This window comes from Haliotis cracherodii, unplaced genomic scaffold (assembly GCF_022045235.1).
Source record: "Haliotis cracherodii isolate W230 unplaced genomic scaffold, xgHalCrac1.p SCAF_14, whole genome shotgun sequence".
Taxonomy (NCBI): domain Eukaryota; kingdom Metazoa; phylum Mollusca; class Gastropoda; order Lepetellida; family Haliotidae; genus Haliotis; species Haliotis cracherodii.
In genome coordinates this window covers 17,933,938-17,959,063 of record NW_027266269.1, presented here as the reverse complement: position 1 = coordinate 17,959,063, position 25,126 = coordinate 17,933,938, and the positions used below count along the sequence as shown (strand labels likewise).

General features: G+C 38.8%; 2 protein-coding genes across 5 annotated transcripts in view; one reads left to right on the top strand and one right to left on the bottom strand.

Moving 5' to 3' along the window:
- Positions 1-25,126, bottom strand: part of LOC139461044 (dynein axonemal heavy chain 6-like) — a 103,042-nt gene that overhangs the window by 69,342 nt on the left and 8,574 nt on the right. Inside the window, exons 1-17 of one of the 3 annotated variants that reach the window (XM_071242550.1) lie at positions 16,392-16,500; positions 13,953-14,167; positions 12,626-12,832; positions 11,774-11,897; positions 10,049-10,184; positions 9,615-9,762; positions 6,951-7,073; positions 6,648-6,782; positions 6,017-6,152; positions 5,675-5,816; positions 5,227-5,425; positions 4,468-4,667; positions 3,807-3,915; positions 3,283-3,403; positions 2,667-2,818; positions 747-899; positions 219-320 (exon numbers count right to left, since the gene is read on the bottom strand). In XM_071242550.1, the coding sequence (XP_071098651.1) occupies positions 219-320; positions 747-899; positions 2,667-2,818; positions 3,283-3,403; positions 3,807-3,915; positions 4,468-4,667; positions 5,227-5,425; positions 5,675-5,816; positions 6,017-6,152; positions 6,648-6,782; positions 6,951-7,073; positions 9,615-9,762; positions 10,049-10,184; positions 11,774-11,897; positions 12,626-12,832; positions 13,953-14,159 (2,394 nt within the window). In that variant the 5' untranslated portion in view covers positions 14,160-14,167; positions 16,392-16,500. Of the gene's footprint in view, positions 1-218; positions 321-746; positions 900-2,666; positions 2,819-3,282; positions 3,404-3,806; positions 3,916-4,467; positions 4,668-5,226; positions 5,426-5,674; positions 5,817-6,016; positions 6,153-6,647; positions 6,783-6,950; positions 7,074-9,614; positions 9,763-10,048; positions 10,185-11,773; positions 11,898-12,625; positions 12,833-13,952; positions 14,168-16,391; positions 16,501-25,126 lie in introns of those variants that run through there. The other 2 variants (XM_071242549.1, XM_071242551.1) reach the window with 2 other exon arrangements.
- The window catches only part of LOC139461046 (tropomodulin-like), a 38,405-nt gene continuing 29,995 nt past the window's right edge, over positions 16,717-25,126 (top strand). The window contains exon 1 of one of the 2 annotated variants that reach the window (XM_071242553.1): positions 16,717-16,785. The gene's annotated coding sequence lies outside the window, so the exon portion shown is untranslated. Of the gene's footprint in view, positions 16,786-18,953; positions 19,043-25,126 lie in introns of those variants that run through there. The other variant, XM_071242555.1, reaches the window with a different exon arrangement.

Here is a 25,126-nt window from a genome sequence, read left to right as displayed (position 1 = left end):
GAGGCCCTGTCGAGGTGCCTTAAGTTTATGCAAGTGATTCAAATATTTGTTCAATCAACAAATATCACATTTATTGCAAAGTAAATCACTTTATATTCTATGTACATACACAATTACAGAAAAGCAATGGCATACTTTCCTGCTTCAACAGAAGATAAGAGTGTAAGACGATCCAACTCGTGGAAATATTTCATAAGTATTTCAAGTTGAAATCTTGCCTGATAGACAGCAAAGTCTTCTGGTGGTGTTGGTACATTGTACTCATCAATCAAGTCATACATATCCTTGACAACCATTGCCTCCTTCTCCAAGGGTTCAATCTGAAATATATAACACAGAGTAACATTGACAACTGTTAGAAAATGAAAATTCCTGTTAAATACTTTCATATTAAATTTGCTCTCTTTACATTAAACTAATTTTAACAATGTCTGCACTGCAAGAAACTGAAATCAATTTGGTGATGAACATGTAAGTTTGCAGCTAGTACTGCAGGGTGGGTGTCTTCGCATTACAATTTATAACGAAAAAGTGCCCAATAATAATCTACCCCAAAGATGAAAAATTAATTTAGCCCATATTGGCAACGGTCATGATAAATGATATCTCAGATACAGAAGGAACTTTTAGTCATATCCTCCATCAATCTTAGCCTCTGCAGTAGACCCAATCCTCGCCACGGCTTCGTTTCCATAATCTGAATGATGTAAACACGATGCTGTCCAAGAGAGTGTTGGTGCCCCTACCCTGACTTGGATCTCGTCCAGGAATGTGAGACAGTGGACGAACTCCAGGGTGGTAGTGGGCGTGGTCTCCAGCTTGAACTGCCCGTCCTGCAGCTCCGCAATCAGTCGGTCAACCTCGCTCTTAGCCAGGATAGGCAGCATGTCATTGATCACCTGAAATACACAACATGTCACTAATCACTTGAATAGACCGCTTGAATTTGAATTTTGAAATAAGATTTTTTTATATTTTATTAACAGCATATTTTCAATTTTACAAAGAATTTATATTACTTGTTTACACAAAAAATGTTCTCTCACACATTTCAAGTTTGCAGGAGCATTGCCTGAACTGTTTTCATTCTTTTTTTAGCTTTATAGCGTTTGGGAAAATAGTTAAATCGTTCATGAAAGTGACAATTTATATCTATCTTATATCCAACACCCACAAAAATGTGGAACAAATTATTTTTATTCTTGTATTTATCTTGGCATGTTTACAACATCTAACACAATAAAATGGAAAAACTATGTTCCTTCTTCAAGACAATCAAAAGTAACAAGAGTTATCTCCCCTAATGCATGTCCCAAATCAATATTTCATGTCAAACAGCAGTTAACTGTAACTTTAATCAAACTGAGAATCTCTCGGCACCAACTTTAAAACATTTTACTTTTCAGCAGGCCTCTTCACCAACAGACAAGACAACGCAATCAATGACTGATCGTTATCAGTGCCAACGTGCGTGCCTAAACTGGCCATTAATTATACATTGCTACAAGTACAGAGAGGGAGCATGACATGCTTCAGTGTGGAAGTGCTATCACAGCCACAATCAGCACACTCTCACCAAGGCATCTATTATTCATGCTGCATTCACAATTACATTTGTTTGCATTTACCAAATAGGTACCGTAGCTCACCTTTATCTTGCGAGATCATGCAACACAGATGTACTTTCTTATTGGTAGATGTTATACATTTCTACACTCGATATCAGTGTATGTTCTTTTAAGTAGCGTCTTTCTTGAGTTTGCTTGACATTTTAATGTAGTTTTTATAATCGAAAGTTTGCCAGCCAAGGGCAAGATATGAAGGATAAAATCAGTCCTTATCATAACATTGTATTATAAGAAATGAGCATACATTTCAGAAAGATATGTTATGTTCACATGAATAAGAGTAAAATAAGAGATCTTTTCCCCACCTGTCTGTTTACACTGTATTTGTCTGTACTGAACTAAATTCTCCCTGTTGTTTAAATGTTCAGAGAATCTCTCATAACAATATAACATGTTTATCATGAAATTACCTATTCCCCTAACTCAGTGAAGTATTTTGATATTGATATATGTGACCAACCATGAGATAAGGGACCTCCTGGGTGAAATATTATATTTTGACTTTTTATATTTTACAACTACAGTAGTTTAGGACCACAAAAATATAATTCATAACCCTCAATTCCTATTTGTTACAGAGATACATCTCATATGGACTCATTTTCTGCAAAGTCCTATTTTCAGACTTATAACTGTTAATGCAATTAATAACTGCAGTTTTTAAATATAATCCGATTAATTGAAAGTAGACATTTATGCTGAAATGTTTTGAATTACTATTTTTATTACATTACAAACTATCGAGAGAAAATGAGATATTTCCTTGCAGTCCTCACACATGGCGATTTTTACCGAAGTATGTTGACATCAAATGTCTTTCTTTATGACATCACAGCAACAATTGTATCCTAGCAGCCATCAGGTCACCTTTCTCCTGGCGGGTCACATGTCTTGTTTGGGGGAACAAGCTCTAGGGGAGTCCTTGTTTCCAAGAAAATACCAAAGATCTTCCAAGTCCCTAAGACCACCAGTTTGATACAGGTGCAAGTTTCCATAACTAAACCTTCAAAAAACAAATGTCTGTGTTGGGAGACTTACATCCAGGCATCGGAGCGGTGACGGTATCAACTGATTCTTCATCTTCAGAGCATCCACCAACAACATTCCAATTGGTCGCTTAGCAACAATACTCTCAGCCATTTTGTGCTGACTATGATACTTCTCAAGATGTTCAGAGAAAAATGCCACATCTGGGAATGAAAAATAAAATATTCATCAATCAAAAATCGCTGGTACCTTACATGGGCAAACATCTTGTCCTACAGTAAGTTCAAAAGTGTGACGTCGGATAAATAAGTTTGGGGGTAGGTCACTAATGTAGGTAAAATGAGATGCTGTACAAGCAAAATCATGCCAGTTAAAAGACCTGCCTTGCATGGTGTAATGTTTTCTGTCTTTCCTTGTGAATGAAGATGTCAACAGTTTCACAATTAAGGCTTAGAGGGTGTCTTGGGGTATGCCTAAAAATTGACGGCATTAATTTTGTATCATACGTTTGAACTGGCTGACTACTGTCTGGATTATTAAGGCAAATGAATATTAGAAAGTGATCACAATGTGTACATGTAGAACAGCCATGCCTAACCCAATACCCTAGACAGCAGGACAAATAGTATCTTCTCACAACAAATCCTTCTCAAGAACCAACACTGACCATGTTCCTGAGCTCGCACACTGTCCAGGTCCATGCTCTCGTTCTCCTTGTAGAACTCCCTGTACGGCTCGAACGTGTCTGCGTACTGGCTGGCTGCGTTGAAAGCTGCTGATATGGCGTCCTGCATACACAACCAGGTTTATACACATTCTTCACATGTGGAGGATTCAAGCAAATGAAACATGACTGAACAAGTGAGGGAATGAATGTTGTGTAAAGCCACAATCAGTAATATTCCAGATATATACATCAGCTTGTCCTCAGGCTGTACCGGACAAACCAGTGATTGAGAGCTCAAACGCTTTCTGGGTAATGTGCCACCCAAGCAGCAAAATTACAAAGACTGACCTACCGAGCCCATTTACCTGGCTCTGAAAGTACCCGAGTATTTCAAACTCAGATTCAGAATTCTCCTACGTCTAATCAGGGATTCAAAACAATGGCCAGCTGATCCTGTAACAGCTAAGAAACACAACTCTGCACAGCAAGTGTAGCAATGGTGATTTAGTTGCATATAATCTCACCCTGATGCTGTAGATGATGGTCTGGAGGTGTTTGTCATCTTCGAACATGGTGCCTAGGCTTGGACCATCACCGCAAGTCTTCTCCTCAAACTTGTTGTTGATTATTGGTCTGACAAAATACACCAATGTCTTAGTAGGGCATTAAGTAGAAATATATTAATCATACGATTTTCATCCCCCCCTCACCAATAAACAGAAAGCTCAAATCATATTAGTGTTCCATGTACAAAGTATACTGCTCTGTGTGCTTCTTTACTTGTTAAAATACACTGTGTACTTCATTCATCCTACCAAAGAGTCAAACTTCATGTAAATGACATCTGTCATCTGTCAAAAAAACATATTCTCACTGAACTGACACGGTTTTAAATTAATTATCAATTAGTTCTGGCCTTGGGGTTTAATTTTTTTATGGAGAAGGTTTTTATTTTGAAGCCCACAACTCAACACACACAACACAACTTGTAACCACCACACATACCACTACAAATAGTGTATTGGCTGATATTTACAGATATTGATGTCCCCTTTCAGTATAGGCGTATAAACATTCCCTATGCCAACTACGTCACCTGATTGACAGGAGCTGCAATGAACAACACACATATGCATTGCATCCTTGTCAGACTGTCCTAAACAACTATAATCAAAGAAGACTCACCTGGTAAAAGCGTCAAAGTAGGGATCTGGCACCAGATTCATGACACTGAGGACAGAATCCTGGAATCTCTTAATGACCTCTGCCAGACCGTCCTGGAAGTCGTCGACATCCGGAGAGAACAGTAGCTGCATCGGTTCCAGGATAAACTCAGAGATGAACAGGGGAGGTAACTTGGGAATCTCCTCCTCGTCGTCCTGTGCCTGTACGACATGATTATATTGAAATAGAATAAAGTTACATTTTTTCACATTTCATATAAAAGTATAAAAGGAAATGCACACAAGCTGTACCCCTGTTTTTAATCCAGTGTTAGAAATTGGCACTAGTCCTGTAGTCCTTGCCAAATTTCCCAGTAGTTAAGGTATCATAAGGACTAGTAGAAATTTGCCATTTTTAAGAGTTTTGCTTTTTGTTATCATCAGAAGGACTAGTGGCCTAAAATGTTAGTTTCTACAGCTATAATCATATACAAAATTCATACATTCATGAATAGGATGCATTATATAACATTTAGTAAAATGTTTTCAACAAAGATAATACAACTACCAATTGCTTCTAGGATTATTTGTGTACATCTAGCGCTTGTACTTAACTAATGATCACAAATGCACCCATCTTTTAAAATAAAATCTGTATCATTATATTCTTTGTACTTGAGGCATCCTGGACATCTCTCCACATTTGACATTCCCTCTTTCCTCCACCCCCACTATCTGACTGCAGCCACTGACATCTCCTCAACTTCTCCACCTCACCCACCTCTCCACTTTTGTCGTCTGTTTGTTTCTTCTCCTCCTTCTCCTCCTTCTTCTCCCCCTCCTCCTCAAGTCCCTGAATCTGGGCGAGAGTGGGTGTGTTCTGCAGCTGCTCAGACAGGTAGTTGAGCAGGGTGGACACCGAGTTCACAGCCAGAACATGCATCGTGTTCACAATCAGATAATCTGCCAGTCGGATGAAGCTGAAAACGCAACACAAACATTTCATGTTGTGTCCATGTAATCAACTGTGGTTCCATCAGTCCTACAACCTTGATAGTTACAGGCGGTCTCCTCTCTACCCTTAGACTAGGAATACTTCAAGAATCAATAAGAACCATTATTATACCTTAATGAAATTAAGATTGTTAAAATCTAGAAAAAAAAACATCGGAAAGAAAGCCGCATTTCACAAAGAGATAGTTAAGACAGTCTGAATGCAGTGCACTGACCATGTAAGTCTCTTGCAGTGTGTCCTCTTGTTGGCCTGCTCGGTGTATGTCATCTTGTCTGGAGCCTCTCCATAGATGTCCATGTCGTAGTTGCTCTGCATGAGGTAGCTGGAGGCCGTCCCAGGGGCCATGTTGCCCTCACCTGCACAACACACAATGGGCAACTTGTTCTGACTGGTCTAACATTGTACATATTTTAGCCCACCTAGATTTGTAACTGTACCAGCCAACGACATCACTTCCCCAACTAAGTGAAGGACAGATGCCTTTGCAAGGTGTCTAGCTCTCTGTTCACTGCTAGTCACTGCATCATCGGAACTGTGATGGGACCCCAAGACTCACCATACAGCCCGGGGCTGTCCTGACCATCATAGAAGTAGTCATCTGGGGTGAAGCCTGCCTCCAGCAGTGCAGTCCGACACGCGCTGCGCACCACCTCCTTCACCAGCTCCCGGAAGTCCTGGAGGCGCCCCGCCACCTGGAACAGGTCATGCAACTCATTACACCTCTTTCCATTCAGGTTTAATACGAGCCTGTGACTGCAGTCAAAACCAAAACATAGCTTTTGAAAATCTAGTGACTTAAAACAACCAAAAACTAAAGACAAGTGTGCAAAACCTTTGGGCATGTGGACCCAAATGTCTCTTGTGCAGACTGATTATGAACCAAGTATACTCCCTGAGAAGGGAAATTTGAATGCACACTGATCGATTTCTAATAATATGTCATCTGCTTCAAACATGCCTCAGAGTGGGTCAAGTGATATAGATGTCTATTATTGGTATTGGTTGTTATTGTTTCATTATTCTAGATAAATTATTTGGCTGCTTATATAAATGGGAAAAAGTAAAGTAAGCTGTAACAACATCCTATTTGTTCCTGAAGATATAAACAGAATAAAATAGATTATTAATATTGTTTCGTTTTCATATCTTTAAGGTAGTTTTATATAGTCATAATATGGGCCACTTACATCATTGAGTTGGTTGAACTGGGCCTCTCTGAAGTCAGTGAGCGTGTATGTGTGATCCTTGTCAATCTGACACAAACCCATCTCACTGATACGGTGACACATCTCACGGACATTCAACAGAGCTGGTCGCAGAGACTGGGAAAACAAACGCAGTAAACATCATACTTGGTTATCTTGAATACACATTGCTACTGAAACATACAGCTGAATCATGGTATGGCACAGAGTATGGTGATGCACTGAATGGTGAGTAAATCAGTCGGCCCCACGTTAGTACATGGACAGTACAAACACAACACTTACAGGGTTGACGATGAAGAGGTTTTCATTCAGCTGTTTCTTGCAACCCTGTATTTTCTTGGTGCGGACATTCTTCCTCCAAACACTAAAGGCCTTCCATTTCCGGAAGAGGGCAAATGCGGGAATCTGGAAAAAGAAATGATTACTATAAAAAAAACATTCAATATATTAGAAACATTGATATTGTGTGTGTGTGTGTGTGTGTGACAAAACTCAAGGACTCAAGACCAAGGCCACAGGCAGGGGTCAGGACCAAGGCCACAGGTAGGAGTCAGGACCAAGACCACAGGCAGGGGTCAGGACCAAGGCCACAGGTCAGGACCAAGACCACAGGCAGGGGTCAGGGCCAAGGCCACAGGCAGGGGTCAGTACCAAGGCCACAGGTCAGGACCAAGACCACAGGCAGGGATCAGGGCCAAGGCCACAGGCAGGGGTCAGGGCCAAGGCCACAGGCAGGGGTCAGGACCAGCATGAAAAAATATTACATGTGTATGGCTTGGGCCACACAAAAATGTTTCATAAAATGGGTTTTGTGTCAGCAAAATATGATACAGTCCTAAGACCAACCCTGCCCCACCCCCTCTCCCTATTATAAATTACCAGTTCCTCTGTGTGGGTACTTCCCACAACACATATACAATATTCTCTTCCATTTGACAGCGTTAAAAATTGGCACTAGTCCTGTAGTCCTTACCAAACTGCCCAATGGTAAAGGTATCCTAAGGACTAGTAGAAATTGGCCAATTTTAAGGGGTTTGCTGTATGTTATCATTATGAGGACTAGTGGATAAAAACTGTTAGTTTCTACCCCTGATTTGACCTCTACATCAGGAGGAGATAATCATGTTCCCTTGTAAATTATCTCCCCTTGACAGACATTCAGTTTCAATTAATATCTGAGGGGCATTCAATAAGCCGTTTTGTGCTGAGGCGCCAGCGAGCACTAGCGAGCACCTCCGAATATTTCCTCATGAACGAAACTCACGCTGAGAGCGCTTTCTAGCGCCTCCACGCATACTGAGGAGGAGGCACGCCGAGGGACAAAGATGGAGGACTTGGACAAATGCGGGGCCTGTGATTATTACATTTTGGACATGGAACAACTTGTTAGACATACATGCACACAGCGGTGAAGTTTGATACCACCACATTAGTGATTACGTTTATTGGAAGATTGTCACTTGTTATAACCAGGAAAACCCAATTGTTTTAGCTGCATTTTGAAGCCCCTCGCAGCATGGAGTATTTTTCCTTGGAACCCAAAAAAATCCTTTTCATGCGTCTGTTTGTGAACAAGATACATGTATAATAAAATTTGGTGTGAAGTTGCAATTTTGTCCCAATAACTCTCATATGATTTCTTTTTGTAAACAATTGACATATATTATTATGCGATATAAACCTTCACTTGTCGAAACTCAGAGAAAACGTAAATTCAGATATTTTCATCGATGTCTGTCTTCTCTTAAATAAATCTTAAACATTGTGATTTGTTCCTTTTTACTGCAGTCTACAAAATTCCAGCAATATCAGGGTGGCCTGTAAATAATCGATTTTGGCCCTGACAACTTAACCAGTGGTTGATATGGACAATGTCCCCTGCTGTCGGGGCATTCGTGACCAACTCATGTTATTCTGGGACAAGCATTTTACGGAAAGGGGCAAGTGGTAACGATTGGTCGTCAGGGTACAATGAAACACAATCCACCAAGTCATCGATCCATTTAGTTGAATCTTACAACATGCAAACAAACGGATACAACGAACTGTTACAAAATCCACGATTTATCTCCTCTATATTATCATATAAAATTTACGTACATAACAAACTCTGTACAGCAAACCAACTGATATTGCGAACTGATATCTGATCACCGACAAGCCCATCTACCAATAATTAGTGACTTGTACAGCGAACTGAGAAATCTCACTCAGTGTCAAGTGTCACTGACAATTGGCTGTATGCAATCAGCGGTGAATCAACACAATCACAGTCTATATTTTGATTTTCCTCTGTTACCTAAGTCGGTAGGATTACATGAGTTGTCTAATATCGGTGACCGTCTAACTAATGGTAAGTTTATTGTATCTTTATTCTAAACAATAAAACTTCACATACACAATGTTCAACAATATTCCTAAAATCAGTCTTTGACACCATTTTGAAAACCGCACCCTCTGCCAGCAGCAGTTGACACATGGTTCGACTGCACCCCACAGAGAGCGCTAAGTAAGCGCCTCGGCCTATTGAACGCATGCCTGACCTCATTCACCTCCTTTCATCCAGAGCTAGGACATGTAAAGTTGATGACCCAGGTACCCAAATAAGAACTACCAAAACTACTTGGTACCCCTTTTTGTACACATCAAACAGCTGTTAAAGTGAAGGTGATATGCTTATCATTAGGCAAGCCATTTTTACAGATATTTTGGTGAAAAATCCTGGTAGGTTGGAGTGAAAAATTTCCTTCAACAAGTCATCACCCAACACGCCTTTGAAATTGATAGACTGGACTAAAGTGCAAATACACCTTATGTTTTGAATATGTTATTTGCATTAGCGATGTTATGATCTATGCATATCTGCATAGTTGTATATACCCATGAGACAATTTGACACTGATTATTATTTTCACATTGTAATGTGTGTAGAATGACAGAACTGACCTGGATGAGTTTGTTGAAGTAGTTGACTTCCTGCTCCCATCTGTCCAGGGTGATAAACTCAGTCTCATCATCACTGCGCATCCTCGTCACACCCTTCCGGCTGATTGTGCAGTGGTCGTTCTTGTGAACATGTTCATGCTTGACAACCCTGCACAGAACAAAGCATCTTTAACATCTGTACTCCAAAAAGAAAGTTCGCAAATATCCATGACTATACTCTATGCAGACCACCAGAGTCCTATTGCCATTCTGCTCATTTCCACAACAAGTACAAGTTTACCCTGATTGGTTTCTTACACTTGTAACTCTTTCAAAGATTAAATTTTCCCTTTAAATCTCTCAAAAATACCCCTCCCCACCCCTCCTGAAAATCAATTGGTTATGACAAATGTGGTACAATGGATCTCTTCCTGGTCAGTGTGATATGATCTCACCTGAGGTTGTAGTAGTGGTAATCTACTGAAGACTTGGGTACAGCAGGACTGAGGTACAGGAAACCAACACGCGGGTTCTCATGGATCACTCGGATGATCTGGTGAGCATCCTTCACCCCTTCATAGGTCTCTCCGACTGAAAGGTCATGGTCAATATAAACAGGAGGATGATAGATCCATATTTTTATAAAGAGAGGGTGTGTCAAAGTTTGATTTCTTAACTTCAGTGAAATTGGGTGGTGTTCATATTTGAAATCTTTACATTAGTGAGGGTTAGGTGTTCATATTTGAAATCCTTACTACAGTGGGGTTAGGGTGGTGTTCATATTTGAAATCCTTACTACAGTGGGGCTAGGGAGGTGTTCATATTTGAAATCCTTACTACAGTGGGGTTAGGGAGGTGTTCATATTTGAAATCCTTACTACAGTGGGGCTAGGGTGGTGTTCATATTTGAAATCCTTACTACAGTGGGGATAGGGAGGTGTTCATATTTGAAATCCTTACTACAGTGGGGTTAGGGAGGTGTTCATATTTGAAATCCTTACTACAGTGGGGATAGGGAGGGGTTCATATTTGAAATCCTTACTACAGTGGGGTTAGGGAGGTGTTCATATTTGAAATCCTTACTACAGTGGGGATAGGGAGGTGTTCATATTTGAAATCCTTACTACAGTGGGGTTAGGGAGGTTTTCATATTTGAAATCCTTACTACAGTGGGGATAGGGAGGTGTTCATATTTGAAATCCTTACTACAGTGGGGTTAGGGTGGTGTTCATATTTGAAATCCTTACTACAGTGGGGCTAGGGAGGTGTTCATATTTGAAATCCTTACTACAGTGGGGTTAGGGAGGTGTTCATATTTGAAATCCTTACTACAGTGGGGCTAGGGTGGTGTTCATATTTGAAATCCTTACTACAGTGGGGATAGGGAGGTGTTCATATTTGAAATCCTTACTACAGTGGGGTTAGGGAGGTGTTCATATTTGAAATCCTTACTACAGTGGGGATAGGGAGGGGTTCATATTTGAAATCCTTACTACAGTGGGGTTAGGGAGGTGTTCATATTTGAAATCCTTACTACAGTGGGGATAGGGAGGTGTTCATATTTGAAATCCTTACTACAGTGGGGTTAGGGAGGTTTTCATATTTGAAATCCTTACTACAGTGGGGATAGGGAGGTGTTCATATTTGAAATCCTTACTACAGTGGGGTTAGGGTGGTGTTCATATTTGAAATCCTTACTACAGTGGGGATAGGGAGGTGTTCATATTTGAAATCCTTACTACAGTGGGGTTAGGGAGGTGTTCATATTTGAAATCCTTACTACAGTGGGGATAGGGAGGGGTTCATATTTGAAATCCTTACTACAGTGGGGTTAGGGAGGTGTTCATATTTGAAATCCTTACTACAGTGGGGATAGGGAGGTGTTCACATTTGAAATCCTTACTACAGTGGGGTTAGGAAGGTTTTCATATTTGAAATCCTTACTACAGTGGGGCTAGGGAGGTGTTCATATTTGAAATCCTTACTACAGTGGGGTTAGGGTGGGGTTCATATTTGAAATCCTTACTACAGTGGGGTTAGGGAGGTGTTCATATTTGAAATCCTTACTACAGTGGGGTTAGGGTGGTGTTCATATTTGAAATCTTTACTTCAGTGTCCCCTGAGGGGTGCATATCAGACAAAGATGGTATCAGTTTTCTTTAAAAGAATGTTAAACTTACACTTTGGTCTTGTTGATGGTGGTATAGAGGCAGCCTGTATGTGAGTTCTGCCCCGAGGGGACTCTGGCTTTGGTTCTTGCGGTGGCGAGGGTAGCCGTGGTGTTGTGTGATAGACCATAGCATCCTGGGGGAGGAGACATGGGGGGTCAACAATATCTTCATCTCAAATTTCTCCAGATTTTTTTTATTTCATTTTTCTTGCAAATAAGTGTAACATATCTTCACAGGTGAACAGGAAGGATTCTCACCAATATAACAAAGAAGGTAAAACTCACTGCAATGAATGAACAAGGACAACTTAGATCAGATTTTATATGCATCTTATACAATGAGCTTCTGAAGTCATTAATGATTCTGGCTGCTTAAATCAAGTGTGCTAGAATGTTTATGGTCAAGGTGAATATGGTCAATAATCAGATATCATTAACTGATTCATTCATTACCTGAAGCAATATTTCAATAATTATCTCTTTTGTTAAACTCAGTTTATGCTTGAGTCTAATAACATTGAAATTAAAGATTAAAACAAATTGGTCTTTGCCAAGTTTAAATGTAAAGAGATTCCAATTTTCAAAGTCTAAAATTTGACCCAAATCAAACTGATTTATTAAGACATTATCGCTGTTCCATTGTCAGAATGTTTCCCTGTGCACAGTAGAAACACAGTTACAACATCCAAGTCCACACACCAGTATTTTAATTGTAATTGTATTACCTTTCAAGATAAATAACATTTTATGCCCTTTTGAAGCCGAGAATACAAAATTCAAGGCCTTCTAAAGCTGTTGCTGATCTTGTTATAAAGTACACTAGGTTTAAACCCTTCTATAAAGAATATACTTAAATGCCGACCTGTTTGGCCTTGAGATCTTCTGGAAGGTCTGGCAAAGGTGACTGTGCTCCACTGCTGACCTCCATGGGTTCGACTGACCCTGCCCGTCGTAGTTTCTTGGTTGCCGGTTCATCCTTCTTGCCTCGTCGTTCTGCCTGGATGCGTTCCTTGTTGACCTTGTGGATGTAGTGGGGCTGGTTCCTCATCTGATGCTTCTGGAGGCATGTCTGAAAGTCATGTGTTCAGGTAAATTTATTGAATCACCATGCAACAGTGCTGAGATAACACACGCCCTTTTTTGAATACAGAGAGCAATATTCATTCTTAATTATTGAATGTACCACATCTGCATTCTACTATGGTTAAAATGGATAGAATTATCATTAAACCGCCAGCATGTTATCAGAAATGAGCGGGCCACTGTAACTTGATAATGCCCTCATATTGCTTGATGATTGGCCATTATCACCCCCATTGTAAAGTGACGTCACGTTTAATAGTGACGTCATCTGGGTTGTTTTATGACGTTTCAATACTTGTTAAAGTGGGTCATTGACATTCGTGTTGATTGCAGTAAATGTTTCAAAACCAATATTGTTGTTTCCTTTTATTTCATAACAAATTCCCCCCATTTCAGCTATAAAAACGGTAAAGTTATTTGCAGAAGCCCTCGGTCTTTTCAACTGCAGTTAATGGAAGATCTCGGGCTTCTGCAAATGATAATGCCCTGAAAAATAGCGTTACCCTTATATTATGACATATACAATACATATTCACCGCCACTGCTTCATTCCAAAGAGACGTCACCATCTCAGTCTTTCTTATTGTTAACTTAGCACAGAATTTCATGAGCTTGAAATAAAAAAACAACATTCAGAGTGTCTCGTCTGGTTGTAAGTTTGGACTCAAAAAGAAACTAGGATGGCGAATGGATTCAGGATATATATTATAAAAGAATGGACATATCATTCACATATAATACACAGGGTAATCGACGAGGGTCAATATTCATCCTTTGGCTGGCAGAGTGAGTTCTTTGGTGTAGCATAAACGCTATGGACTCATCTTTAAAAGAACAGGCTGAATACATTTTTTTTCTGTGTAATATCATCACATCGTTAAAAACTGGGTGACTGTAGTTACTGTATCCAGCATTCAGTTATTGATATAGTTTGTCAAGATAAAAAAATCTATTTTGTTCAAACTATTTCTGCAGGCCCTACTACATTTATTTTTAGATTTTCATCCAATTTTTCACAAAAATGTGAGGGCATACTTTCAATATGTACAACATCAAACCCTTTCATCCCAGTTTTCTAAATTCAATTCATTCAAAATGGCACTGACCAATGGCTCAACTCTTGGCCCAAGGGGTGTCTTCACTCTGTTAGCCTGGGCCTGGGTGACCCCCTTGAAGTGGAGGGCCCTGGGATTGGCTGGTGCTTGTTGTGGAGCATAGGAGTACAGTCTGGCCTTCAACTTCTCTGGGTTGATCCCGTCCATGCCAGGGGGGAATCCCATGCTTCCCGTGGAGCCATTTTGGCCAGATGCCATGGCCAAGTCTGAAGAATTAGTGATTTATTGACATGATAAAGGAATATGCAAATGATTTCTACAATGAATTATCTGCTTGTTCTCTTGGTTTACATAATCATGTTTCAAGTTGGACATGAATGTACACAAGTTTTAAAAAATACCTTTTGTGTGATTGTGAATGTCTTGAAGAGAACAAAAGAATATGGCTGAACAATAAACTCAATTCATTTGGTAAATATGTGTAAATGAGATCCATCTTCTTGAGGCAAGGGCGTTAACTAACTGTAAAGTCCAGTTTCCACCCTTGCTGAACTAGGTTGGAATTTTGTGGCTCGATCATAGCGCCAGCAGTGGCTATTACGATTTATGTCTCGTCTATTGACCAATCAGATTCCACCTCTCATATTACTCCCATTTCCTTCAGACCATTTCCATGGTCTAGTGGTAGAGCGTCCGCCCGGAGAGCGGAAGGTCCGGAGTTCGATCCCCGGCCGCGTCATACCAAAAGACGTTAAAAGATGGTACTTGTTGTTACCCTGTCTGGCACTCGGCATTAAGGGGCTAAAGCAAGGACTGGTCGGCTCAGAGTCAGTATACTGTGTCTGAGTGGTGTATTCATGTTAAACTGTGTCATGGTATCTCAGTGAGCTAGCGCTATAAATCGGCATCAGTCTGGACTAGTACAAGCAGCCACACACACACACGTACATGCACGTCGCTATATAAGTGCAATAATCTTTGATGCGTCGTTAAACCCCATTTCACCTCACCTCACCCATTTCCTTCAAACAAAATGATGGTGCCAAGTCAAGACAATCTGATCGATAATCAAGATCCATAGTGTAATAAAATGGGTCTTACATTGCAAGTACATCAAATCACTTGAGCACCTTGATTAAAAACATGAAAGATTTGGAAAATATCTGTTGATGCCCCTTTGATGGTACACATGCTCTGCAAATCCTGCAATTGACTGAAATCTGCACAACAGAAGCAATGTTGTTTATGAGCCAGAGGTTGATTTTGTTACCCAATTGTTTTTAGGACTATGCATAGACGCGTTAGGAAGGCCAAAATGTAACTCAGAAATTCCAGCCTAGTTCGGCAAAGGTGGAAACTGAATGCTTGTAATCAGTTAACTGACTTGCCTTGGAGAGATGATGAGATCAGGAATTGTAAAAAATAAAGAGGAAATATAAAATAATGTGTCCCCCTTACTTAAAATGTACATACTGGTAGGCTGATAAAACACAGAGTAATGTTTATATTTATTAAGGCAATGTCTGAAATTGTGTCAAACCAGAACATACGATTTATCACTCTTTCATCTCAGTTTCATATGGTTTTAATGAGATGCGGTCTCAATTCCGAAATGTTACGTTGGAACCAAAAGACAGTCAGTTTGAAAATTTATCCAATGTATTTTTGTGCTTAGAATATTGTTACATCAAAACCCATTATGAACCTGCCTTTGAATTGATAACTTCAGGTAACAACATGACATAAATTCTATGCAGACTGCAACTAGTTTTGACTTCATAATATTGATAGTTATTCGAAATAGCCATGATGTCAATCAGTTACAAAATAGAGGATCTTTTGTCTGCATATCTTTTGGGCTCCAATCTTTGTTAATAATACAACTAAACTTGCTTAACAACCAACAGTGAACAAATATGCAAGAGAATACACTTTGATAATGAACAAATAAAAAAATTATCAGACTTTAAATCTACGGCACTATTTGTTTGTAAAATAAAAAGTAGATGTTATGATCATTATTATTATATAAAACAGATGAATGGAACTGTCATCAACACCTGGACCTGGTCAGGATCAAAACCTGTATACATGTACATAATATTGGGAACAATTGTTTTCTTCTTCAAGCAGCTCATATACAGTCACATAACCTCTAGTCCAAGGTTGAAACAAGCAGCATTCCCAATTATGTTTGCAACACTGTGTTTCAGATAACTTACATACAGTCTTATGGTAAATGTATGACCTATTTTTCGAAATCACCATGGCCACATAAGTGTGAAAAAATCTACAATCATGTATGTCTTTTCCATTTCCTAGATTTTCAAAAAGAACGTACAGAACACGGAACATTTAGCAAACTTCAACAAGAATATTAGGCACAAATCTAGGCCCTAGAGCAAATGTTTTCATTTGCTTTTTTTTAAAATCTGTTTTCGGCAATTATCTTCAAAATTCTAAATTGGCAATCATGAGCAATTATCTTACCTCACCTTTTCTTGATAGTGTTTATCTAAACTGATGCCTTGGGAATCTGTACGCTACACACTATGATAAAATATTCATTACTCTGCCCAGTGTTTTCACGCAACCTAGTCCGCCATGTTGGTTGATAGCTATCGCATGGCAACGAGTCGGACATGGCCGAGTCTTACCGGAAAACTTAAACCACCTAACAATTTTCCGTAAATCCCCAAATTCACTTACAATATATGAAATTGAAATGTTACACAGGAAATGCGTAAAAGAATTATATTGTCATGTGATAAAAATTTAAGAAACAACACAAAATACCAAATCACGCGCAGGGAATTTCCGCTTACGAGATTTGGCGAGAATTGATAAAAGGAAGCAGACAGGAAAAGATTTTGTTTTTAGACCGGTTAGTACGTTTTTCTAATTAAGAACATTATACATAATTGACAGATCACTCAGATATTCAACACTGATGTCTATGTCAGTGAATGCATTTTCATTTTTACGTTTGTTTACCGTTTCTCATTATTTTCCATAAATGGGCAGGGATTCAACTCCAAGGGGCACCTGTTCAACTCGGAACTGTCATCTTGGCATATTACAAATACACCACAATCAAACTAAATGTCCCACTGCTTCCGTTCAAAACATTGTATTGATATATTGTGTACCTCAACTTGAAACATTTATTTTGCCATATCGCTTTAAAACTAAAGCCGAAGCTTCTTTTTCAAAGATCTTTGGCATATGAACTCGACATGGCTTCTTCGTTTCTAACATACGTCTCGGATTGTTATGTTTTAGTGTCATATCGTATCTTGACAGTGCTTTTGTCATATCCATGTGGGTTTTTTATTCCAAAGATTTGACCTTGAAAAGAATGTGTGTATATACTAGAGCTACATAGATCATTAGATGTCATCTTTGCTCATCTCTCTCAAGTGTTCAGAATTTACCTCAGTAAACATTTTGCACTTAAGAGAGAATTCCATATGGATAGTAATGCACTTTGCCATGGGATAATTGACACATTAAGATATATTCACTTATCATGGTAGTAGAACCCAATTTATGTAGGTCTACAATGCCCTACATGCATTTTAGTTTTTTCCGGGATATTGTATAAGATATACATGATTTTATGATTGGAAATATATTACATGACGCATGACTTGACATTTCCCATTCTAGTGAAACCCACAGACATGTATGGTGCTGATAAACCAAGAATCATTATCAGGGCGAATATGGGATTTGAATGGAATCTAGTGTGACAACACATGCTAAGGGACATACTAACTCTGCTCAGTGAACTGCAGCATCTTGGACCATTCACTCACTTGCTCAAATTAAGAAGTTAATTTTACTTCCCTGTCACTTAAGAGATTGAGCAACATTACAACTGGGTTCCTGTCTCATATAGTAATCTCATGATGATTGAGAGTACCATCATTGGCTTTGGTTTGGTTTGGTTTTGCAAGTGGCACTAGAGCACCATTAAGACCTCGGTTAGAATATGTCTTCAGCAATCCATGGTTGCTGTAAAAGGCAACAAGCCGACTAACAGGATGGGGAATTCAGACTCCTTGACTCGGTTGATGCATGTCATCATTGCTTAGAGTCATGCTCATGATGTCAATCACTGGGTTGTCGTGACTTGATTATATACATATTGCCGTTATATAGCTGGAATGTTGCTGTGTGTGGCATAAAATATATATATATATGTTTCTTTCTTCTGCTACAGGAAGGAAATTGTTAAGGATGAGGTCACTGGTTTAAGGAAATAATTAAGCTCTAATACTCTTAAATTGATTATATTCAAGTTGAAAAGTGTTTCACCTGAACTTCCAGATGGTTGATTGACTTATTATGTGGATTAATAAAAGCAATTCCACAATATGAGCTTTAAGTCCATACAACATGTGCAAAATAGAAAAGTGCAAGAATTTTAACTTCACTGATGATAGTGAACCCTGTAGACAAAGTGTTAGTGATCCCTGTAGACAAAGTAGAATTTTTGGGTTAAAGGGGCACTAGGCTCAGTGCTAGCAAGTTTGGTTCAATTTCTTCCAATGACATTTTGTTTGCTAACATAGATTTTGTGCATGTTGGAGATCAGTTCTGAGTGATTATAATAATTACACTGAGAACATGGGTCAATTTCACACATTTATATCAATATCTAGTCTGAAACTGTAAATTCGCATCAGACCATGGGGCATAGTCTCTCATTTTAAATGTTTGTCAAGCAAACTCAAGCACAGATTCAGGCTAGATTTCACCTTAAGCTACACTGCTGTTTGCTGTGAAGTTGACATTTTGTGTCGTAACAGCAAGGGTATGCCAATTCAAGTATATGATTATTTCTATTCAATCTATTTTTATCAGCATTACTTTCAATGTTAACAGTCGATATTGTGGTTCCAGTTCCGCCTCAGTGCACAATGACACTGTCCTTACGCTTGAGTCCTCTGCTGACAGTGACAGTCATTAGTTTCTTTATGAGGTGTGCTTCACCTCACGGCAGTACTCTGTCATATGAAATTGTGTCATCATTCCAACAAACCCAGTTATAAGCAAGTGTCTGTGCTGCTGTTCTATAAGACTTGGTGGACACACTTACTCATCAGAGGGCACACATTATTCAGCCAATTCTCCAGGTAAACAGTGACAGATAGAGATATTGATTTTATTGTGTGTTTTGAGAGTTAATGATCTATGTATTTTAACAAGGAAGGAAATTTACCCTGGACATGCTGGAAGTCTACTAACCTGAATAGTGTCAACATATGGAAACAGCCCCTGACATGCCCTAAATATTCAAAATTCTACACCCCAAAGAATACCAGTATAAATGTTAACAAAAATTGTCTTGGGTTGTGCTAATTTCTATCACTTTTGTTGATGTCCAGTTGTAGGACAGTGTTATTTCTAGACTCTTTGTTTATCATGTGTATAATGTGTACGACATGCACACAATGGTTGACTTGTGGGTTGTTGTTATGATATCCCAGGTTACTGGGTGGCCCGCAGCAGGCAAGCGTGGATACTCACAGCATAGTTTACATGGCTCGGGCAAGGAAAGATAACTCTTCCATTGATAAGACTGTCTTGACGTTCATAGAATTGATAGAAAATCCAGGTTTTTACCAGATAATATACAAAATTATCATGTTCTCGGTTTCCTGGCACGCATACGTAACCTTCCAAGAAATGTTTCTGTACATTTTTTCTTATTCTGTGATTGCATGGTAATATCATTTAACTTTGGCTTTAGAAGATACATTTCTACATCTTAAGTATGTGTCACCTTGGTGACAGTTGGTTGGGTTTTCATGTTGCCATACCATAACCAGGGTTAGAAACTAACAGTTTTTGTCCACTAGTCCTTATAATGATAACATATAGCAAAACCCTTAACTGCCATAACTATAACTCCATAATCTCAGCCTAGTTCGGCAAGGGTGGAAACTGGACTTTATGGTCAGTTAACTCTCTTGCCTCGGGAAGATGTACCATCCTCACTGTTTCCACTTGTCGTCTTAACAACACATATATTGGAATCTTTTATATGTGCTCTATACCAGAACTCTGTTACACAAAGCAACCAGAAGTCCCATACTTTAACATAAATGTATCATGGTATGACAATCACAGCACTAAGACTGCAGTGTGGAATGCGACCTAGTATGACGAGGTATAGCCATTACCTAGCCCAACAGAACATCTAGGTTTCACCAGAGATCGACATAACCATCATGACCATGGTCAGTACTAGCTGTAGAAATAGCAGATGCCTGGCTATAATTTGGAATCAGTGACCCAGTTGATAGTCTACACTCACATGTAATGATGTATGCTGTAGTCTACTGCCATTCATGATAAACAGAGTGTGCCGGGAAGAATATGGGATTTGTATCAATATCATGTCCCTGTTGACTGGTGAGATTTGGGGAGGCCCAGTTCTTTTCATAACTAGTTTTTCAGGTACCCACATTGAATTGAATACCTACATTGAATACCCACATGGAATTGAATACCCACATTGAATACCCACATGGAATTGAATACCCACATTGAATACCCATATTGAATTGAATACCTACATTGAATACGCACATTGAATACCCATATTGAATTGAAAACCTACATTGAATACCCATATTGAATTGAATACCCACATGGAATATCCACATTGAATTGAATACCCACATTGGAAGAGTGGGTACCAAACCCATGTTTTTTGGCCCGCCATAGTATTGAAAGCAGTGGATCATGACACAGTCGTTGTAACACTACTGCAGTGTCTTCGATGACTTGCCACGGACATCATGTATTGCAGTTAGAAATACAAACCTACACTTTCTTTCACTATATCTCTTTGCCTTTAATTATTCTGTTTTGGTACATATATCTTGTGAGGAAGAGTAATAAAAGTAGCCTGTTAGTACAACGGAAGGTCAGTTTCAAAATGAGATCAGGGATGTTTAAGATATTACGATCATCTTGTTGATACTCATTTTCTAGTTGTCTTTGTTTACCTCTTTGACACTGGGATGAGAAAACCCCTAAAAGGGAAAAACGGCTCAGATAAATGCTTGGATATATTTATCTTTTCAAAAACTAATTCTTTCCTGATTGGTACTGTTTCTTTCCAATTGGTACTGTTAATTTTGAGTCGTGTGTTCTGCATGAAAAGGTGGGTCACCATGGACACAGTTCCCATGGGAGTGAAAACTTAAAACTTGTCTGACCAGTCCCTTGAACTGTCAGTAGTCACTATCTTCACATGTGTTTGAAGAATTGTTCCAAAGAGGCCAGACTAGATGTGATAGACACATCTGATGATGGTACAGAGTTGCATTTCAAGAAATCAAGGCCACTCACACGAGGTTTTTACCCTAACTCACCCAAACCAAAGGATATCTAATTGTGGCGGATAGATCAGTAGTTGAAGCCATATTTATAATCAGTCATCTCATCGGTAGAAACTAACAGTTTTAGCCCACTAGTCCTTAAAATGATAACATATAGCAAAACCCTTAAAAATGGCAAACGTCTACTAGTCCTTATGATTGGGCAGTTTGGCAAGGACTATAGGACTAGTAACAATTTCTAACACTGCATCTGCAAAGTGTAACTCTACACATGTTGAAATATATTCAAAACTGTATCGACCTATGATTGGCATCTCTTGTTGCCATGGAAACACAAGGGTCTAGAATAAAATTCGGAATGAAAGTTGAAAAGTTAGAAGAAAAGTTTGATGTTAGCTCTTGAAGAATTGCACCTAAAGAAATACTACATGTCCCATGCCCAGTCAGTATTATACAGTAACGATCAGATATATTTAGGTGGAAAGACTCAACTCAGAAATATATTTGGATAGACTCATGAACATGTTGAACTGCGATGTTTACATCATGAAAATTAATAGACCCTTGCATCCAGAAATAAAGGATCTCAGCCACTGAATACACTATCAATTAGCAGAATTCCTCATTAATGATTTTTGTAAATGGTGGGATTGTTTGACAGTGTCGGCTGTCTGCATGCAGTGTTTGCTTAGCCACAGCTAGGTAGCTATCTAACTCACAGTCACCCATTCTGAACAGGTCGGTCAACAAACAGGGCCAGGGCTTGCCGTGCTGCTCAATACCGTTCACTGCACTGTGGAAAACACACATTGGATCAAGGCGATAGGAAATCTAATTTTCATTCACCACACATTAAACAGATTATGTTGGACTACTGGGGTAGTTTGGTTCAAATTGGCTATCTATTTCTGGACAGGACGCTTATTGAATCACACTTGTCAGTTGGGTGTTCAGTTGTAGCAAGGCAGGTGAGACATAGACAGATGAAGTAGTCACACTGGCTGTTGAAATGAGTAAACTACAGGCTTGGGATCAGGCATAACGTGATTAAGTATAGCAAGGTTTCATTTGGCCTGAATTTAGGTGATATCGTAGACTAACAATTGATGTCTAACATCAACATATATATGTATATGTAGATTGGTTTAGTTTTCATAAAGTAAACATATTCCACAGTCATGGTGCAGGACTTGTGATAATGTTGATTCAACGAATAGAGTTTTCATTTTTGTTGAATGGTTATTATCTGATCAAGTAGTATAGGTAATGGGGGTTCTGGCTCACTTCCACTGGAGCCGGATTCATATACCTATACTGCTACTACAGGTAGCATTTTTTATGTGTAAATGACTATGCGATTCAACGATAGTCATGAGATTCAGCTAAATTGACTCCAGCTCACCACCACCTGGAGTCTGTGATATAAATTTTTATAGGTAATGATGGTTCTGGCTCACTTCCACTGGAGCTGGATTCATATACCTATACTGCTACTACAGATGGAATTTTTTATGCCAAAATGATTATGCGATTTAACGATAGTCATGAGATTAAGTTAAATTGGTCCTAGCTCACCAATACCTGGGGCCAATCATTGCTTTAGATGAGTCTAAATGGTAATAAAAATATTCTTCATTATTTTTATCGATAAAGTGATATTCAACATTTTTATTAAGTTCTTCGTTCTTCGAGTTCTTCCTTTGTTGGTTTGTAATTCTCCATTATTATATATTTATGTAAGCATTTGTCTAAATGTAATCAAATGATATTTTTCATCTCCAACCAGTTCTTTGGTTTTGGTACGGAATAATTGACGCGCTTGTTGCCTCCCCTGTTCTATGAACTCTTTTTTTCTCGTCTTCGCTAATACCATTGGTCTTACGAGATTTTGATCGAATCTCCTGCTTCATTTCATTGTATTTGCGGAGTTCCGACAGCACTAAACGAAACTCATCCTCAGATATCTTACAATCGACCATTGCTGTCGAAATATGATCCTCAATGCTGTTCAACTTTGCTTCGGCGAGTATTCGAATACTATCGTGTTTTAATGCTTTCTTTTGCAACCTATACTACTGATCATACTTTAACACCGTCATATTTTTTTGTTACTAATTATGCTAAGGCCTTTTACTTTTATTCAGGGGTCCGGAAACCGTCATATGCGCCGGACATGTCCGATTGGGAATCTCAAATGTCCGGTTTAAAATATTGCTTACCGGACATTTAAATTTTTCTGTCCGGACATTTTAAAAAGTATTGTCCAAACATTCTTAAATTTTGACCGGACATGATCAACAGTTAAGACTGAGCAATTTCTGTCTGCAGTTGTAACACAATGAAGATTATCTACACTGACAAGCTTTGTTTGTTTTGATTGCTGTAAATACATCGGACTTAGAATGATAGTCCAATCGGTCAGTCACTGTAATAGGCAATAAACTGAGTTGACACTGATTAATCGAGGATTTATTACTGAGAACATCTTGTTAATTTGAGTAAAATGTGTTTACAACTGTACATAAATACCTTGCATCATCGATGTACCTCATTATCCTCACAATGCTACGATACGTAACCTCTTACAAGAAGCGAAAGCGTGACGACAGCCAGTCGACCGATGCAGATTAGTCGAGCGGATCTGCCAAACCCTCAACGTCTGAATGATCATTTTGTAAGTCGTGGCTAACGACTTTCACTTGGTTGACATACAATGAGCATTTGCAGATTTTATTGTTTTCAGTAGCTAGTCGTATATTGAATCTTGATTGACTGCCATTTTGCTTTCTGTGACGATCGATATCAATTTTTTTTATGGTCAATAATTAAGTACAGATGAAAAAGTATTCAAATAACTATTGCTATCAACGATAGTTTAGGATTTATGATTATATTATCTGTCTTGTTTTTAAATAATCTTTAGTTTAAAAAAAAACTTTTCCCGTGAGGTCACGTGATAACCAAATATGGGATAATAGTCTCGATCCAAATGTTACAACGCGTACACTTGAGCAGACTCATGAATATTAATTAGACCGTTCACAACGTTGACAGATCGTTATTATAACAGAAACAAACGTATGTTTTCCATATATATCTAAAATGATATTATTTGTTATTAATTGTCCGGTGAATTAAACAATTTAAATTGAAACAATTCATAATTCATCATATTATGAATACGTAACAACTTGTAATTTGTGTGTAAAAAGTCGTACTAAAACACGCTGTTTGAAGGGGGCGTGGCATAAATGTAAATGTCCGATTGGGATTTTAAATTTTCCGGATCCCTGCTTTTATTTATATACTACTCAAAAGAAGTTACAGAACACCCAATTCTTTCATATTACTATAGCTAATCTGTCATGCCGACACGCCTTGATATAACTGGAATACTGTTAAAAGCAGCGTTAAACCCAACTCACTCACTCACTCACTGTCATGCCGACTAAAGAACTAAGGCCTAATGCATTACTGCGCTGAGTCCCAACACACTTTCTGTGGACAGTAGCGATGTCGGTGGCCATGATGGTTCACCTGTTTGTTGTGTAGTTGTCAGAGTTGTAGTCCTCTTTAGGATTTAGACTCACTATTTTAGTAATATAGTCACATTTGACCATTTTTACTATATCATCCTATATAATATGACATATGAGACATAATATACAGGGGCAAATCTACATTTATTCACAACAGTACAAGTCAGAAGCATTAACCATGGTCATGCATGTAGTATTGACACTTCCCCCATTCAGGGATTTACCTTGGAGGTGGAATTATAAACGAAGTCACTGCCCTAAGCAACAAATTGGAAATTTTTGTTTTGTCAGAGTTCTTATTTTTTTAGATTCTGAGGTATTTTGATAT